The following is a 19,455-nucleotide window of genomic DNA, read 5'->3' on the forward strand; positions in this document are numbered from 1 at the left end:
TAAAAACTTCCTAAATGTATTGCAAATACTTGCATATTACACACTGAAGTTGTCAATCATAAAATTATGCCAAATACCCTCTTTTAAAGAAAATATACCCTTTATTCTTCTAATCAGACCTGCAGCATTAATATACTGCTTTTCTGAGTTCCAATTAACTTACAGACTTTCTTTGTATCACCTCTGTTTGTTTCTCTTGTGTGCATTTGTTTTGCAGTAAGCAATGGCCTTGGTTTTGCTTCTCTTTGGGATGGCCGCCACCACATAGGACCTGAATGTCCTACTGCTTTCCAGGAACATAAAGAAGATCCTCTATTTGTCTGTTTCAGTGGCAGCTTGGTAGTAAAAATAACTGTTGAATGGGCCACAGTTTCAGCAGACCATCACGTGAATGGGACCAGTCTCTTTTCTTCCCAAATATCAGAAATTAAGCACTTGGAAAGGAGATTTGGCCAAGATGACCCATTTACAGGCTGGACTCAGCCCAGAGACTATAGAGAAAGCTCGCCTAGAACTGAATGAAAACCCAGATGTTTTACACCAGGATATTCAGCAAGTCAGGGACATGATCATCACCAGGCCTGACATTGGGTTTTTACGCACAGATGATGCCTTCATCCTGAGATTTCTCCGAGCCAGGAAGTTTCACCAAGCAGATGCCTTTAGACTCCTGGCCCAGTACTTCCAGTACCGCCAGCTAAACCTGGACATGTTCAAAAACTTCAAGGCTGATGATCCTGGCATTAAAAGGGCCCTCATCGATGGGTTCCCTGGAGTGCTGGAAAACCGCGATCACTATGGCAGGAAGATTCTTCTGCTGTTTGCAGCCAATTGGGATCAGAGTAGGTAAATGTAGATAGTGTCTTTGTTTTTTCTTTTTCATAAGCATTGTCACTGCATGTTTGGGGCTGTATGCCTTTACAGATAATGGGCTCTTATTTAAAAGTATATATTCTACATGTCCACAAAGAGAATTTTAAGGCCACAGGTCTTTTACCGTCATCACTAGGTGACTACAGATGCACAGCAATGTTTTGGAACAAAAGAATCACAGTTTTAGAATTGTAAGAGACCTCAGAAGTTATCCTATTCATCAAAATGGGTCATTTAATAAAATTGAAACCTGGTCTTCTAGAAGAACCATATATTCTGTCATTAGGGTTCTCATCTTTCACAACAACAACAAAAATGGATTCAGTAGATGGCTTTAAGTCAAGTGTTTTTAACACATGAACTAATTTCTTGGATCCTCTCCATGACTTTAATATCTGTCCTCTTTTCTGCATGCCAGACCTTCCCATCCAAATACCTGCCAGCCATTTCTCCTGGAAAGTCCTATAGAGAACCACAAACTCAACATGTCCCAACTGAGTGCAGCATCTCTCCCACTCTCCCCGCTCTTCCATCCCTCCAGTCTCTCGAGCCAGAAATCTGGGTGTCTTCCTGGACCGCTCCTTGCCCTTGCTGCTCACATCCAATTAATTGCCAAGTCCTACCCCCTTCTTCTTAAAACCACCTCAGATCTCTTCACTCTTTTTGCCCCCATGGCTACTGCCCTGGCGTAATTTCTCATTATTTCTCACCTGCATCACTGAGACAGCCTCCTGACTGGAGTCCCTGCTTCTGGTCTCGTCTCCTCTGAGCCATTCTAGTCTTTACCATCATCAGAGTAACCCTTCCAAAATTCCGTGACGTCCCTCCTCTCATTAAAATTCTTCAGTGACCTGCAAGGTCTTCAAAGTAACGTAAAGCTCTTTATGATCCACCTTCTGCATCTCCTGCTCTTCTTCACCCTCTGCCCTTTTCCATGTTCTCTGGTCCTGCTGGTTGGAAGTGTAAGCCTTGTCTTAAATAGCTGAGGTTTCAACATGCCTCCAAGCCTCTGGACTTGCCCCACCAGCTACTTAAAGGAGGGATCAACCATTTCCTAAGCCAAGTCCAACCATCTTGGACATAACCTGCCTACTGACTCACACCTATCTCTATGGTTCTTCGGGAAGGTAGTCTTTACCTACCTTCCATCCCAACCTGTTTCACTGAGGTGCCTTCCTCTGCTCACATATTTCCGTTAAAGTAGTTACAGTTGGAGTACAAGAACCACTGTTATTTTAGTTAATATTTTTGAAAACATACGACATACTCTGCTAAGCATTTATATGTACATATATTATCTCATTTAATCCACTCAAGAACTTTGCATGATGGGTGTTCCTATGATTCCTATGTTACATTTGATGACACAAGGTCTTGAGAAGTTAAGTAACTCATTCAATGTCACACAACTAGGGAAATACAGAGTGGGGTTGACTTGAGAGCAAGTTATCATAACCTGGCTTTACTGTAATTGCGTGTTTGCTTGTGTGTTTTTTCTTATCCCTGCTCCCAAGACTGCAGGTTCCTTAAGAGGAGGAGACTGTGCCTTTTTCATGTTTATCTCTTGGGTACATGGTCCAATAGGCAATAAATGTTGAATGCAAAAGAATGCATGAATTAATCTCCAAAACTTCACCTGTGGCTTGAGCTCTCACAGGGGTATCATATTGAAATTATGGTATTTGGGGAAACATACGTTTAACTTTAAAAATATACCAAAGAGCCCCTCCCCCAAATATAATTAAAAGGAATTTCTAGGGCGCCCCTTTAGTGCCTCATATGACTATTCCTCCTCCTAAAAATGATTAGGATGGGACACCTTAGGGACCACTGGCTGTTTTCTGGCTGATAAACCGGAATAGAGCAATCCACTCCTGAAAAGGTATTTGAATGTTTTAACACTATCAGTCTAGAGATTGTTCAGGTCTGCACCTAGGCCTGGGCTGCCCTGCCATGTCTCTGTTTTGTTATTCCATAAGCATTAAGGATGGGCTTCTTGTTACAATGCTCTACTGATGAGAAAGATTCCCAGGTCTTTACGTTCACGCATATACCATTCACTCAACAAAGATGTGACAAGTGTAGACTTTGTGCCAGGGCTTGTGCTAAGGCACAAGGACATGATGAACACGATGAAAATACAAGGTCCCTCCAGCAAACAACCCCTTGGGCCACCCACTGTCCAGTTATGGTGCAAACACATAGACAGCTAACTCCCACCTACCACAGGAGAATTCCTTTTGAGATGTAAACCATCAACACAGGACATGAGTCTTAAACTACAGGGAACAGCTGTCCTCTCGAAAAGGGCACATGAACATTTTGGATTTCGAAACAGAAAACTTTGATGATTCTGGAGAATGATCATGCTGACTTCATTTGTGCTTAGTTGAAAGTGTTGGAGAACTTGTATCTGCTAAGACAGATGATGCACAGGACACCAGTAAGCGATGATTTACACATGAGGAGATAAATCATCATGAAATATCTTGTTTTCTATTAGTCTTTGGTCTGTATGTACCTCAAACTGTGTTAAGAAGCAAGAAGAAACAAGTCTTTAAGGGAATAATTCAAATCTTTATGATTAAGATAACCTTGAAAGAGTTGCTTCACGTCTCTGTTCCTCTGTTTCCTCAGGTGTAAAATAAAAAGCTTGAACTAGGTCATCCCTGAGAGATCTTCTAGCTCTAATGGCTCATGAATGTGAAGCTCATTCAGCCTGATCCTATGGATGGAGAGGGATTTTAAAATTCACTTTATAGGCTCCTGATTCACTAGGTTCTTTGAAGTAATCCCTTTCTTCTCACACACACACATACACAACACACACACACACAACACACACACACACAACACACACACACACAACACACACACACAATCTCTTTCTTCCACCCCTCCTACCCCTCCCAAAGCTGGGTCTACTTGAGGCAGTTTGTTTCAAATTGTAGAATACTATTTGTTCCAAACCACTTTGGCTTTAACAAGAAGGTGAACGATAAGGCTATCTTACTGATAGCCAAAGATGATCAGAAGCAAACAAACCTCAGTTTGAACCTGGATACTGTCATGTGATTTACTGGTTATATGACCTGGGACAAGCAACCTCTTGATGGTTTTTTAATAATGTAGTTGGGAGACTGAATGAAACAAGGCATTTAAGGTACACAGCGCATTGCTTGGCCCATGGTAAACAATTCATGTTAGCTTCTAGTATTATCACAAACACTATTAAACCTCCCACTACAAATATAATAGAGCACAGATGGTACAGAAGTTAAAAATAGAGACAGGCGTACAATATCTGAGAACAGAAGTGGGCCGACGAGTGTGATCTGCCCCTTGCCCAGCCTCAGCACCTGTTAGCTTTCTCCCCAGCCGTGTTCCCTGTCACACAGACCTAGCCTAATGGAACCCTGAAGGGCTGAAGAGTTAGCACGGCTTTGCAAAATGATGACTTGACTCCCGTGGGGAGCCCGAGATGACTGGGAAGTGATTTGAACGCCTCATATAAAAGGTTTACTGAGATTAAAACGGTTATTAATATTTATTAAAACGATGTAAATCTCATTCATCTAGACCCAGACAGCCTGAGCAAGAGCCCAGAACGGTGAGTGATGAGAAGTGCTGCCCTTCAGGGGCACGTGCAGGGTTAGGTGGGCCCACAGAGCACAGGAGTCTCCGAGCACAAACGGGCCTCCTCAGCCGACTTCTGTCTTTCCTGAGGCTGCCGGGCTGAACCGAAACGAGTTAGATTACATCAGCACCGAGCTACTCAGTCATACAATGAAGCTGGCACCTCCAGGGTCAGCAGAGTGTACATTTCAGCTCAGCAGCCTGGTGTGTAACGGAGACCTAAGGAAACCCTCTTGTTCAATGAGCGTTTTGATCTTTTTCACCTAAATTCATAACAAAATTGGCAAGAATTCCCAACTTGTCCCCTAAGATCTGATTAAAAAAGACATCTATCTCTTGTTTCTTTCTGAGTTGCACACTTGCACGGGGCCACACAGCCTGATTTGCCCAGGAGTGCCCTTCCCACGAAGGGGAAAATGTGAGCAAAGAACTCATCTATTTTCTTCTGGATTTTGCTCAGTTAACAAAAGAGCTAAAATTGGTCAGGTTATTTTACTTTCTGGAGCCTCAATATTATCAAATGGAAATGGGTCTAGTATCTGGCATGTGGTGCTGTTGCAAGGATTAACCCCAATTACTCTAGTTGATGGTGTCCAAGGGGCAGAATAGCATAGTGATTAAATGCACAAACTCTGAAGCCAAATGGCCAGCTTCAGATTCCAGCCACCTCCTAACCAGCTACAGGATCCTGAGCAAGTTGCTTAAATTCTTATTATCCTGTTTCTCACCTGTAAAGTGGCGATGACCATGATCACAGATGAGCACTAGTCAATAAATGGCAGTTGTTTCTTAAGAAAAAAACTCAAAGCAGGCAAATACCTAGGATATCAGGTCACAAGATGTTGTTTCTAAGGGCAGCAGAATTTGATGCCATTACTAACTTTCTTCCTCCTGAAAAGTATAGACAATACAGCTAAGACCCCAAGCCACCATGCCCCAAAGTCCTCCATGGTAGCTCAGTTGTGGCTGGCAGGCTCTAAGAAGTCACCTGGTCTTAGTGTCCCTACCTATTATGTTTACTATAGTCTCAGGATATCAGAAAAGCATTGGGGGGGGCAGTCCAGGTAATAAAAGCCCCACAATAGACTACGATAGTATCTGTTGGTGCCATGTGCAGACCAGCTGGTCCCCAAGTACTTTAATGGGGAACAAAACAACTGGAAATTCATTGTAAGTCAAAATATATAAAATTACACTGGACATTCTTCTGTCAGTGTATTGTTTGTTTCCCACAACTGAAAGCTCAAAAATCAGCAGCCAGATGGAAAATTAGTTGAAAAGTTGGTTCTTTGAGGAGGCTGAGGTATTCTAAGGAAGAGCCACATTAGGGTAATTTAGTAGAGAGAAAAGGCAGCTGATGAACAGCTTGATTACTACCTTCGAGTATACAGAGTTATTATAAGAAGGCAATGAATCCTGTAGGCTCCCTTTCCCCAAGGTACAGGACCAGGGACGAAAGATTTGCACTGAAGCACAACCATCTGGATTGAAGATCAGGGAGCCTGAGCCACGACTTCAGCCCCAGGGCTGGGACAAGGGTGAGGGGTTGGTGTATTTGCTTGGGATGCAAAATTGAAGGGGGCACCAAAACACTCATTAATCAAAGTAAATGATATTGTCATAAAACAGTTTTTAGAATCAAAATTAACACAAACAAAAATTCCTGATGAACAGAATATCAAACTTTTCAAGAAGGCAGGATAAGAATTATTGATTTTTCCTTGTGTTTTGCGTGCCAATATGGCTCAGCACAGCATTGCTCAGGCCAATCAGATTTCTCAAGGGAAGAGCCTTAAGTTGGTTCCTAGTCAGTTATATTACAGTGCATAATTCTGTACATCCATACTCTATACAGCTGTTAGGACCTTATGGTTCCCAAGCATTTCCATGTACATTTTCTGATTTGATGCTCATAACCATTTGAGGAGTTTCAGTATCACTAAGTTACAAATAACAAGGAAGAGGTTTGGGGAGGAAAGGACACTTTCTAAACAAGGAGCCTTATGACTCATCAATGGAAAAACTTAGACTCAAGGCTTCCAATTCCAAGCTCATTGCAAAGACACTTGGAGCTGACTGCTCAGCTCCTGAGTGATTAGATATTTCAAAATATCCACGGAGCTTCTGAAAGGCTGGAAGTGGATTTCCTGGTGGTAGACAAGGGTGTAGATGAAGACAATGACCACAGTGGAGAGGATCTAAGATTTAAGAGCAGAGATTCTCAAAAGAAGCACAACTGGCATTTGAAGCTGCTTAGCTCTTAATGTGCAGGGCTGTGTCCAGCATTGGGAATGTCTAGCATCCCCTGTCCCAGGTACCGTCATCACCTGAACGACCACCTTCATATTTCCAAAGCCCTTAGGGGAGCTAGAACGCACTGTGAGAACCCCTGATGGGGCGTGTCTAAAAACGTCCTAACACCAATGTCAATAACACCCTTTGTTAATTGCTTTTGTGCCAAGTGTTTGATACACATAATTTCTAATTCCTACCATAGTCCTGCAAGGATCTATGTTATGTGTGTAGGTAATCTATAAAAGAGATGAAATGCTTCTCTTGTCTGTCTGAATAGAAAGACTATGCTTTCCCACAAAACCCTAGCTATGGTCTCATTCCTACCCTGAACTCAAAGCTTCCAGAGCTTCTTACAATCAAAATCTGAATCACTGGTGTGTTGCTAAGTGGCAAAGCAGCCCTGGGGTCCAAATGCAAGATTTTTCACAGCCTCCTTTCAGCCCCACTCTCCTAGCCAATAAGCCCAGGATAGCTCGGTGTAAACAACAAAGCCATTCCTCGTGAGTTCCCATGGGGCTCAGACAGTGAAGGATGAGCATTGCAAGTTGGGTGCGCCGGAAGTTGAGATGAATCTGGAGGCTCAATGGGGAGGGCCCATCTAGTCCCTAATAAGAGTGGGAAGAAAGGGAGTGGAGAGGGACCCATCACTTCAATTTGAGCAAATAAGAAAGTGTGTGGGGTGCTGAACAATAGACAAGACTTGCTAGTCTTTTTTTAACTATGTGATCAGTATTTTATTAAATGCAGTAGCATTAGTAACACTTGAAAAATAGCAGTATACATAGGAGCTGGGCCTGAAATGTATTCAGGCTGCAGAAAATACTTGGGCATGTGTGCATTTTTTTGACTCCTCATGAGATGGTACTTATGAGAATTGGGCCCATAGGTTAGGGACCAGTGATTAAGAGTATGGTTCAATCCCAGCTTTACCACTTGTGAGTTATGTGACTTTGGGTGATGTAGCTCTTTAAGTTTTTGGCTTTCTCAAATGGGACCTGGCAGTAACCCTAGCTAAGGTTGCTGTGAGGATCCGAGATAATACAGGCAAAGCACTTGGCGGAGTTGTTTTTTTTTTTTTTTTTTTTTGCGGTACGCGGGCCTCTCACTGCTGTGGCCTCTCGTGTTGCGGAGCACAGGCTCTGGACGCGCAGGCTCAGCGGCCATGGCTCACGGGCCCAGCCGCTCCGCGGCCTATGGGATCTTCCCGGACCGGGGCACGAACCTGCGTCCCCCGCGTCGGCAGGTGGACCCTCAACCACTGCGCCACCAGGGAAGCCCTTGACGGAGTCTTTGACACACCGTTAGTGTTCAGTGTATGGAGACAAGTACTGTTACCACTTTATAGTGTAATTATCTACTGTAAGACTTGCTATTGTTTAGCCGGATGAATCCAAGCGTCACACGTTCCTCCACGCACTCCAGAGACGCGCTGAACAGTTACAGTTGGCCAGCTCTGGGCGAGCTCCTGAAGGTCCAAAGGAGCTCCGCATCCCAGAATGGCATCTCACACAAGCGCCCCCGCCCCCAGTCCCTCCAGGTGTGAGACGACAGGAAGATGAATGATACTAGGCTACTTGACCTTCCTGCCGTCACGATTCTGAAAGCAAGGACACTGCCATGTTTACTTTGCAACGACAAAATCAACCGAGGATCTATCTGCTCTCAGGGAGTGGGCGCTTTTCCACTCACACTTTTTTCTGGACAGGCGTTCAGCTGCTGCTCCTCCCCTCATGCCAGACGTAATGGAGCTAATGGATATGCTGGCGATCCAGCTCCTTCAGACATCACCGGTTATGGCTGAGCTGTGACAGCCTCCAAAGGGCTGGCGTGGCCTGCGTCCCGACAGCACGGTGCTGGGAGATGCGCATGAAGTGGGTCTTCTCTTCCGAGTAAAACCGCGAGCTAGTGGGTGGGATGTAAGTCTTCAGACTATAAATAAGCCACTTGATGGAGGTTCACCTTTAGCTTTTGCAACAGCATAAAAGAGCTTTTTTTTTTTTTTTGCAACATCTTTTGGAGTCTAATTGCTTTACAATGGTGTGTTAGTTTCTGCTTTATAACAAAGTGAATCAGTTATACATATACATCTGTTCCCATATCTCTTCCCTCTTGCGTCTCCCTCCCTCCCACCCTCCCTATCCCACCCGTCTAGGTGGTGACAAAGCACCGAGCTGATCTCCCTGTGCTATGTGACGAAATTGAGTTATTTGTAGTGAGGTGGATAGACCTAGAGTCTGTCATACAGAGTGAAGTAAGTCAGAAAGAGAAAGACAAGTACCATATGCTAACACATATATATGGAATCTAAGAAAATAAAAGAGCTTTTTACAAGCAGTGGGGGGTCTACACCTCGTTAAGCTTTACTGTCCTAAGTATAAGAACTTGTGAACGAAGGGGCCAGATTTCCAAAATGTCAGTGCTGAATGTTCGGTAGCCAAGGGAGAGGCAAGTCAGGGGTACTTTGTACTTCTCACCAGGGCCATGAGGCAACCCTCCTCCCCAGTCCCAGGCCCTATTGAGGCAGGTTCAGGAAAAGGTCTAGCTCTCTGTTCTTCCTACAGAAACATTCCCAGCATCGTTTTGGGAGTGATTCGTTTTCCAGTTGTTGTGACCTTGGCAATAGGCAAAGTTGAACTGAAGAGAAGGAGAGTATTACAGCCACAAAATCAGACAGTGTTGAGGGCTTACCCTGCGGCAGGCAGTAATGCTCTTAGGTAGTCACTGTTCATATCCTTATTTTGCAGGTGATGAGATTGAGACTCAGAGAGGTTATGTGACCCATCCAAGATCACACAGCTGGTAAATGGCTAAAACAAGCTGGATCTCAGACCTAACTCCATAGTTCAAATACCGTTCTGTATAGCTCACCACTAGAACCCATTTGCCAAACTTGGGGGCCATTCGATCAGACACTCAGGAGGGCTCTCAGCAAGGTATGAGTGAGCAAGCCTCTCTTGGTCACTCAAGGTCCCAAAGACATGAAAAGGCTCTCATAGCTTAACAGGGAAATCCTGTTGCCACGTACTCCAATCTCACAGAAACCTGGCAAATCAAATGTTGAGGACCCTGTCCAATCTCAACCCTAATTATTTGGCCATAATAAGAGTAACAATAAAAACAACTTTGATTTTTTAAAAAACCCCAGCCCAACAAAGGAATCTGGATATTGCTTGGAATATGTCACAGAAAGTGGTCCTAGTATGAGTGTGATCTAAGATAGTCATCGAAAATGTCATCTTTCCCTACCTGTTCCTTCCACTAAGATGAGTCAGCTTGCAGCTGGCAAACAGAACCCCAGCTCCACAGCTTACCAGCTCTGTGACCTTGGCGAGATACATAACTGCTCTAACCTCCGGTTTCCTCACTGTCTGGTAATAATCGTGTGTCCCTGGTAGAGCTGTGAGGGTTAAATGAGGTGCTAGGTAGGAAGGGGTCTGACACAACAGCCGTGTCCTTTCTTCCATCATTCAGGTGGGTTTCCCATGTCGATCTCATGTAAAACACCCAAGATACAATTTCTCATTCGGTTTAAAGACCTTATAAAATGGACTACATCTCTGTTACGCGCTTCTAAAAAGCTGGCGATTGATGCGGAAGTGAAGCTAGAAGAGTCTACTCTGCTTCCTCAACCTGCTGGATGAGTGTACGGCTCGCCACGTGGGTTAGTCAAATAGTTCCTCAAGTATTTCTTTTAAATGTCCTTCTTCCTCCATAAGAACTCCTTGTCGGACATTCTTCAGCACTCACGCTCTAATTCCGCTTAGTCCAGGGCTCAGCTGCTTTCTGCCCACTGTCAACATCCCCTTCGACTGAGCTCCCGGCCTTGGAAGCATGCCCGTTAGAAGCGTCTCCCGTGTGGATTGAATGGAAGGCAGAGCAGTGGGGTCTCTGCTCTGAGATAACACAGCAGTGCCCGTTCCTGCCTAACTGGGTGGCTGCCCCTCAGGGAGCTGTCAGATGTCACGCAGCTCCTGTAACACTGTTACGAAGGCCGGGCAGCTTTGCAGCAGGAGGGGAACCAGGAGAGCAAGCTTTCATTGACAGCGTGTCTTTCCAGGCCACCTGCTCCTCGCAAATTCTCACTTATAAACCCAGGAGTTTAAAAGACACGACAGGGCTTCCCTGGTGGCGCAGTGGTTGGGAGTCCGCCTGCCGATGCAGGGGACACGGGTTCGTGCCCCGGTCCGGGAGGATCCCACATGCCGCGGAGTGGCTGGGCCCGTGAGCCATGGCCACTGAGCCTGCTCGTCCGGAGCCTGTGCTCCGCAATGGGAGAGGCCACAACAGTGAGAGGCCCGTGTACTGCAAAAAAAAAAAAAAAGACATGACACTCATTACTTTGTAGATAAGGAAGTCTCCTCTGATGCCTGGAAATTCAAGGGTCTAAGAATAAATTCCTCCTTCCTGGAGCGTGGCCTGGATAACGCAGCCAACCCAGAGCTTTGCTCACTTACTCAACTTGAAATGCTGCTCCAGTGGGAGGGCACAGCCTGGGTCTGCTCTTTAAAAGGCCAGCGGCAGTAAAAGAGGGCACAGAGAAAGGGCGTTTTTAATCACGGTGCTTGTCTGTGTGCTGCGTTCACTGTCAGATTTTCTCAAGGGCGTAGCTGACTTCCTGAACGAGTGCATTGCGAGCTATGGGGCCTTTTCTTGCATGATCTGAAGCTCTTCTGGGCTGTTTGCTGCTTTCCCCAGTTCTCAATCAGCCGGGAAGCATCTTTTGATCCCTTTACAAGAAGCACACTGTAGAGCTTCCAAGGGAACCCCCCAGTGCCTGAGCCCTGAACCTCAGTCCTAGGACCAGCGCCCAGCTCTCCTGCCCTTATATGGTTCCTAGATAATGGCTCCTGAACGGCGATATACGGAACCTTAAATAGCTGCTGGGGATGATTAAATGCCTACACTTCGCTGAGGTTGTAAATCAAGCTCAGAAGCCATTTACTGTGAGTCCTATAAAGCAGTAGAAGTTATTGCTACTATACTGAGAAACATAGCATCAGACAGGAAAATAAAGAGAAGGTAAATTTTGTTGTGAGGGTTTTAAAGTGATGTGTTGTTTTTTCTTTGCAAATTCTCTTTTTGTTTCTCATCATTTTTCTCTTCTCTTTGCCTCTATTTCTTCCCCATCTGTAATACTCCCTGCTGAGTGTCTCCAAATCTAATTTCAAATATGGCACTCCTGCAAGTAACACCCAGTGTCTTCGTGGCTAAGAGCGTGCTAATATTAGTAATGCTGCCCAGGCAATGGGCATCTCCTGTGCCACGTTGTTAATTTAATCCTCCCAACAATTTACGAAGGAGAATTATTATCTTCATTTTAAATAGAAGCTGTTTAATCTGGACAAAATCACAAGACTGGGGGCTTCCCTGGTGGCACAGTGGTTGAGGGTCTGCCTGCTGATGCAGGGGACACGGGTTCGTGCCCCGGTCCGGGAAGATCCCACATACCATGGAGTGGCTGGGCCCGTGAGCCATGGCCGCTGAGCCTGCACGTCCGGAGCCTGTGCTCTGCAACGGGAGAGGCCACAACAGCGAGAGGCCCACGTACCGCAAAAAAAAAAAAAAAAAAAAAAAAAAAAAAAAAATCACAAGACTGGTTGGTGGTTTGATTCTGACTATTTCTCTTTCTCCTTCTTCATGATACCTGGTTATGTTTGGGGTCTGCTTCTGGGGATTGTGTCACCTAATCTCTGATTGCTCACAATTTATTACAAATTCCCTGCTCAGGAATCCTTAAGGGCTCCCTAACAAAATGGATTCAGTCTCTTTGCCACACCTTTTGCCATAGAAAACCTGAAGAATTTGGCATTACTTTCCTTATCCAAAAGACATCTTCCACCCGAGTAAGCCTCCTCTCCCCCTCCCCCCTCCTCACTCATTGGAGCTCTTTCCCACCTTTGCTTACCTAGTTCCTACTATTTAGTTTTCGTTTCCATCATGAGGTGAGCACGGGCCCTACCGGAGCACAGACAAGAGGCATCTAACCCACTGGGAAGCTGGGGCCTCGGAGAAATTGTCCTGAAGGCGTTATGTGACTTGAAGGAGAAGGACGACTGAGCAGGCGGAGGGGAGGAATGGGAGGGGGGCCGTTGGAGACAAAAAGACCACAGAGCGCAGGGATCCAGGGAAGAGAGAGCTCGCCTTGTTGGAGGAGCCTCAGTTGGTCCCACTGAGCATAGACTATAAGGGCTCCCATGGAGAGAGATGAGGCTCAGGAGGTAAGCAGAGGCCAGGAACGAAAGGCCTCGCTTGCCACAAGGAATCTGGGCTTTATGCTTGAGGCCAGATCGGGCCCTACTCCTCTTTGAAAGCTCTTCTCCACACTAAGAAGCTTTGTCCGTGGCTGGGGCGGCACTGATCTCTTCCTTTGTTCTTCCCTGAATGCCTGTCACACTCATCTTCTTTACTGCACACTTCTCCGTGCTTCAGGAAGCTTCTGGAGGCAGGATGCTGTGTCTTTTTCTCCTTGGTACCCACAGGTACAGAGTCGTGTTCAACAGCGTCCTCTTGACTGCTGGGGAGAAGCTTGGAACAGTGGGAAGTCCAGAGGGGAGAAGCTCTTTGTAGACTCTCCCCAATGACAATATTCTTGTTAAGGGGACCAGAGTTGTGTGCGGTTGAACTTGAGAATGAAGGAGGAAGAGATGAGGATGCTGTCTACCGCCTGCCCAGTGATTCTCAGCATGACATCGTGGGGACAGAGAATGTCCTAGAAGCAGCAGGAGCAACCAGGACATGGGACGGGAGTCACTACTGCGGGGTCTGTGGCGGCTCCATCCACTGTGTGATGAGCTCAGGTGCCAATATCCTCCTAATAAGGATGTGGAAGTAGACGACTTGCATTGTTTTCTTTCAATTCTTAACGTTCTGTATTCCGTGCGTGTCATTGTGCATAAGACCGAGTTGAGAGAAGGTTCCGTGTTATAGAAACGTCCATTGTTCAGGGTGCTTCCTTCCCTGCAGAGCTCAGGGAGTGGAAACCCGACTCCCCACCTCATTCTTTGCGAATGGCATCTTATTTCTACTCCAGATCCTCCTCGCCCTGACAGGTTTGTGTGGATGATGTCGATCACGCATTTCCTCATGAGTTTCTGATAAGTTAATCCATCATATAATTTATAGCATGCATATTGATTAGTAGATCACACCACCACAGCTAGAGTATTTCAGTTTGATATTTGATCTGTGAAAACCCCCAGAATACTACTGCAATGCCTCATTTACCTTATAGCTTTGCAAGGGAAGAGGGTATCCCATCCAGAGAAGTTAAATCTTCAGATAGTTGAGGGTTGCTTTTTAGAAGCCAATTTAAAAATTTTATTTTATGCAGTTGTGTTTTTTTAAAAAAACAACCTCAGAATGCATTATGTACTCCCTACCCTTGTCAACTATAGTGTAATACTTTTTTAAAATGACAAATGTTGACAACAGTAAATATAAGTTATCGTGCCCTGGGCTGTGAAATAACTATCGTGATGAGGATTCTTAGAACATATGGGCTTTGTCCCCATGCTACATGGCCCATACTGCCACGCTATGTGCACTTCCTAATTCTTTTGTTTGTTTTTGTTTTGTCTTTAGTACCTCTTTCTCCTTTTAGCTATTAATTGGCTATTGTTAGTGGGCTTGCTTCAAAAGCCTTTCTCCTAATTTTCTGTGGATTAGGAAGCCAGAAAACTGAGCTTGTTGAATTGTATGCTTTGGGTGAAGATCTATGGGGAATCCCAAGAAATAATGTAAATGGGCTGTAGCAGTGCGTGAATTTTAATGGCATCTCATCTGTATGCTCAGAAATATAGTTCTGCCTAATGCACCAGCAGGCAGGGCATGAAGCACCTTCTGATGCAGATTCTATCTGGAACTGTGCAAAATGGAAAACCTGGGCAGTTTTTCTTCCAAGGTTTTTCCAATCTTGGATTCACATACTACACCCGCCTCTGACTTGTGTGCCTTTCTTCCCTATAATATTTGCCCAGCCTAGCAGAAAAGGACCTATGTTTTCACTTACACTTGGACTAAACCTGTTTTTACCAAAGTGGTGACTATCCTTTATATTTTTGTTTAGATTTTTCTAGCTATTAAATGCAAGCTTTTGCCTCTCATCAAGCATATATTGGGCAACACAAAGTAGCTTAGCTCTCTGTTTATCTTTTACTGCATCCTGTCTCTTTCCCGAACACCTACTCTAAGGGAGTGGGATCCAAAGAGCATTGTCCCTGGGCCCACTCCCTTCGGTCCCCTCACTTGAGCTGCCACCCCCTTCTCATGTGTCATATGACCCTGACCCCACCACCATGACCAAAATATAAGTTTTATATTTATAGATTTAAATTTATACTGCTTTGGTCTGTTCACCCAGGGATGGGGACAGGAACACGGACACTGGGAGGCATCATGAGCTCATAGACACCTTAGCTGGGGAGAAATGTGGGAGATGCCTTCTTCCTTGTTTTCCACAGTGGTCTAAGTAATTGCAGCTGCTGGGTAAGTGAGACACATTTACCTGGCTCATTCTGAACCTGAGGGCAGAGACTTTTGGTCTACATTTGGCTACTGGGAATCTGTGAATCTCCTGAAATTTTAGACACATGTGCATTTGGTATAGAAGGTACCCAGCTTCCACCAGAATCTCAAGAGGCTCACAGCCAAAAGTTGTTTAAGAACCCCACCTTCGATTTACTGGTTTCCCTGTGCATACAGTTCTGCGATGCCCTGGGGAGCAAACACCCTACTTGGATAGTATTACAGAAGGGCTGCCAAATGGGCCTGTTGCTCTATCCTAAACACGAAGGGCTGTGTGACTGTAAGAGGAAGCATTACTGTTATACGTGAAATAGACAAACACCAAGGACCCACCGCAGAGCACAGGGAACTATATTCAATATCTTGCAATAACTATAACACTATATCTTGCAACAACAATATCTTGCAACAACTATAACAATATCTTGCAATAACCTATGACGGAACAGGATCTGAAAAAGTTATACACACATATATATACATATGCATATGTATATGTATATATATAACTGGAAAATAAAAGAGTAAGCACTGATGATAATCATGACAATAGAGAAAGTGTTACGACATTGGAAATCATCCACAATCCCCCCACTGAGCTATAACCACTTTTTACACTGAGAATTGAAGTATATTTTGCACACACAGACACACACACACACACAATCAGCCTTATACTGGATAGCAGGATAGCACTATGATATAAAGCTCAAGAGCTGTGGCTGGACTGCCTGAGTGTGAGTCAGAGCTCTACCACATACGAGCTGCCTGAGCCTGGACAAATCACTTCAACACTCTGGGTCTCAATTTAATCACCCATAAAATGAGGACAGTAACAGTATCAACCTTAAAGAGTTGTAATGAGAATGAAAATAGTTAATATGAATAAAGGCTCAGAAAAATGACTGACCCATACTTAGCACTCAATAAGTGTCAACTATTTTTTATTGATCTTTTTTCAGTTCAGTAAATTTTTTAATTGAAGTATACTTAATTTATAATACTATATTGGTTTTGGTGTATAGTGATTCAATATTTTTATAGATTATACTCCATTTAAAGTGATTACAAAATAATGGCTGTATTTCCCTGTGCTGTGCAATGTGTCCTTTTTTGCTTATCTATTTTATACACAGTATTCGTATCTCTTAATCCCCTACCCCTATCTTGTCCCTCCCCACTTCCTTCTCCCCACTGGTAACCACTAGTTTGTTTATTAATCTGTGTTTTTTTTCAGTTAAAATTATATCATGGTTATTTTATTAGTTTACTAAGCATGTATTAAGCACAAAATTATGAGTGGATAGTTTAAAACTCAATTAATGCAGAGCATTAGGCTATTTTCAATTTTTGACCAGTATAAATAAGGGCATAATGAACATCTTTCTATATAAATATTTCTCTACATCTTTGGTTTTCCCCCCTTAGGATAAATTCCAAGAAGTTGAATTAGTGAGCAATGAAAACTCATATGGCTCTTGTACATATATACTTAAATTGCTTTCCAGGAATAAGGTTCCAGTCTCTATTTCCCCCAGCAGTCTATGTGAGCTCTCCTCTCTCCTTGCTGTACAATGCAATGTGTTGTTATGCATACTGTCATCAAAGCACTGCTTTCTGTTGGTCTGATCAAGTTTTATTGTTTCTTGCTTTTCCCCATTTCCACCCTTTGGGTTTGGAAGTTATCTACTTCTATTATTTTACATGTTATTCTCCAAATTTTAATATGGATGCTTTACCAGCAGATTTTGCTAAAAAGTTCGAGGTCAGCCTCTCTATTCTTATCCAGAATAAAGAAAAAAGAATGCTCCAACTTCTCTCTGAACTTCCCCATATTTAAAATCACTGCTACCTATTGTTTTAGTCCTACCATGTATTCAACCCCAGAGTTATTGTTATTGCTGTCATCACTTGACAGTTAATGCCTGTTCAAATTTTCCAAGGTGTTTTACCAACTTCTTTGCTCATTGTTGAATCTTTTCTAAAAAAAAATTTTTTTTTGGCTGCATTGGGTCTTCGTTGCTGTATGTGGGCTTTCTCTAGTTGCGGCGAGTGGGGGCTACTCTTCGTTGCGGTGCGCGGGCTTCTCATTGCGGTGGCTTCTCTTGTTGTGGAGCATGGGCTCTAGGGCTCACAGGCTTCAGTAGTTGTGGCACCCGGGCTCAGTAGTTGTGGCTCATGGGCTCTAGAGCGCAGTCTCAGTAGCTGTGGCACACCGGCTTAGCTGCTCCGTGGCATGTGGGATCTTCCCGGACGGGGTCTCCAACTCATGTCCCCTGCATTAGCAGGCAGATTCTTAACCACTGCACCACCAGGGGAGCCCTCACTGTTGAATCTTGCGCATGACTCCTCTTTGTGAATTTATTTCCTTCTTGCTGAAGTGAGTAGCTGTGGCTAGTAAACTCTCTTAGCCACCCCTGTATGTTTGAAAACGTAATTTCTTCTTTACTCTTAAATAATATTTTAACTGGGTATATGGATCTAGATTAAATATTGTTTTCCCTAAACACTTTGAAGATATTAATTAATTGCATTTTGGTGGCCTTTTAAGGCCTGTGCCCCGCAACGGGAGAGGCCACAACAGTGAGAGGCCCGTGTAGAAAAAAAAAAAAAAGCTTTTAGTAATTACTTTTATGACCATTTAAAACACACATTCAAATTCATCTCTGCATCTTACTCATTTTTCTGCCCAGTGCCTGTCCATCTACCAAGATTTCTCCATTCTGGACTTTTTTTGTGTGTGGTATGCGGGCCTCTCACTGTTGTGGCCTCTCCCGTTGCGGAGCACAGGCTCCGGATGCGCAGGCTCAGCGGCCATGGCTCAGGGGCCCAGCCGCTCCGCGGCATGTGGGATCCTCCCGGACCCTCCCGGACCGGGGAACGAACCCGCGGCCCCTGCATCGGCAGGTGGACTCTCAACCATTGCGCCACCAGGGAAGCCCTGGACTTGTTTTTATATGTGCTTCACTGCCCTGGCATTTTCCAGCAGCTTTTTCAGGAAGACTGCCCTGATGGTAGAATTCTGCGTGTTGAAGTAGCTGAGGACATGCTCTTGTTTCTCAGAGGCTTTATTCTTCAGAGTTCTGTAATGGTTTGCTAGCTTGATTTCCAGCACTTTGACCTGCTAAGTAGTCTGAGAACAACCTGAAACTTTTGTGGATGTTTTTTCTGGGTGATTTGATTTTTTTCTTCTGGATTTTTATAAAAATCCTACTCCTCCTCTTCCTCTTCTTCCTTTCAGATACTGAAAAATTCCTCCTTGTTAGTTATCATCCTGACATTTTTTTTCTTGAAACAGTGTACACTGTTTTCTAATTAGAGTGTTTCTTTTCTTTTTTTTTTTTTTTTTTTGTGTGGTACGTGGTCTTCTCACTGTTGTGGCCTCTCCCGTTGCGGAGCACAGGCTCGGGACGCGCAGGCTCGGCGGCCATGGCTCACGGGCCCAGCCGCTCCGCGGCATGTGGGATCTTCGCGGACCGGGGCATGAACCTGCGTTCTCTGCATCGGCAGGCGGACTCTCAACCACTGCGCCACCAGGGAAGCCCTAGAGTGTTTCTTTGTGTTACGAAATAGTTCCTGTGTTGCTACAGTTGATTCCTCTCTTGTTGTTTCTTATTAATCAGTAGTGCTGTGCAAAGTCCATGCAACTTCTCCTACTACAGTGACCACTCTTCAGGCCAGCTTCTTGAAGTTCCACAGATGCAATACTCACTGGGATTTTTTTTTTTTTTTTGAAACTGACAAAAATTTTAAAATATTTTATTTAATATTTTAAAATTATGAGAAATTCAAAAATATTTCCTCTTGTTCCTTGCTGCATCTGTCCTTTTCTTGAGACAGACCACTCTTTAGGCGAGTGGCTGCCAAGTGGCAAAACCTTGAGTTCCTTTGATGCTCTTTGGTCTAGTTGAACGTGTTTACTGGGCGCCATTTTAAATCTTTGTGAGGTTTAGCAAAGGACCAACAGGCACAGCCTTGATTTGGTCTCTATTTTGAAGCCATTTCTTACACTGAGAATTGTTTGCTAGTGGGGGAGACTGAGAATATGAAATAATTTTATTTTCCGGCTCAACAAATCCTGGGCCTTTCATACTGAAGAGTTCCTTCTTTAGTTCATCTCTCCTTTGA

General features: G+C 44.3%; 1 protein-coding gene across 1 annotated transcript in view; it reads left to right on the forward strand.

Annotated features, from left to right (window-relative positions):
- The first annotated feature begins 391 nt into the window (after positions 1-391).
- The window catches only part of CLVS1 (clavesin 1), a 141,734-nt gene continuing 122,670 nt past the window's right edge, over positions 392-19,455 (forward strand). The window contains exon 1 of the mRNA XM_060116097.1: positions 392-846. Within this exon, the coding sequence (XP_059972080.1) occupies positions 392-846 (455 nt within the window). The remainder of the gene's footprint in view (positions 847-19,455) is intronic.

The sequence above is a fragment of the Mesoplodon densirostris genome, chromosome 13 (genome assembly GCF_025265405.1).
Source record: "Mesoplodon densirostris isolate mMesDen1 chromosome 13, mMesDen1 primary haplotype, whole genome shotgun sequence".
In the NCBI taxonomy this organism is placed as follows: Eukaryota; Metazoa; Chordata; class Mammalia; order Artiodactyla; family Ziphiidae; genus Mesoplodon; species Mesoplodon densirostris.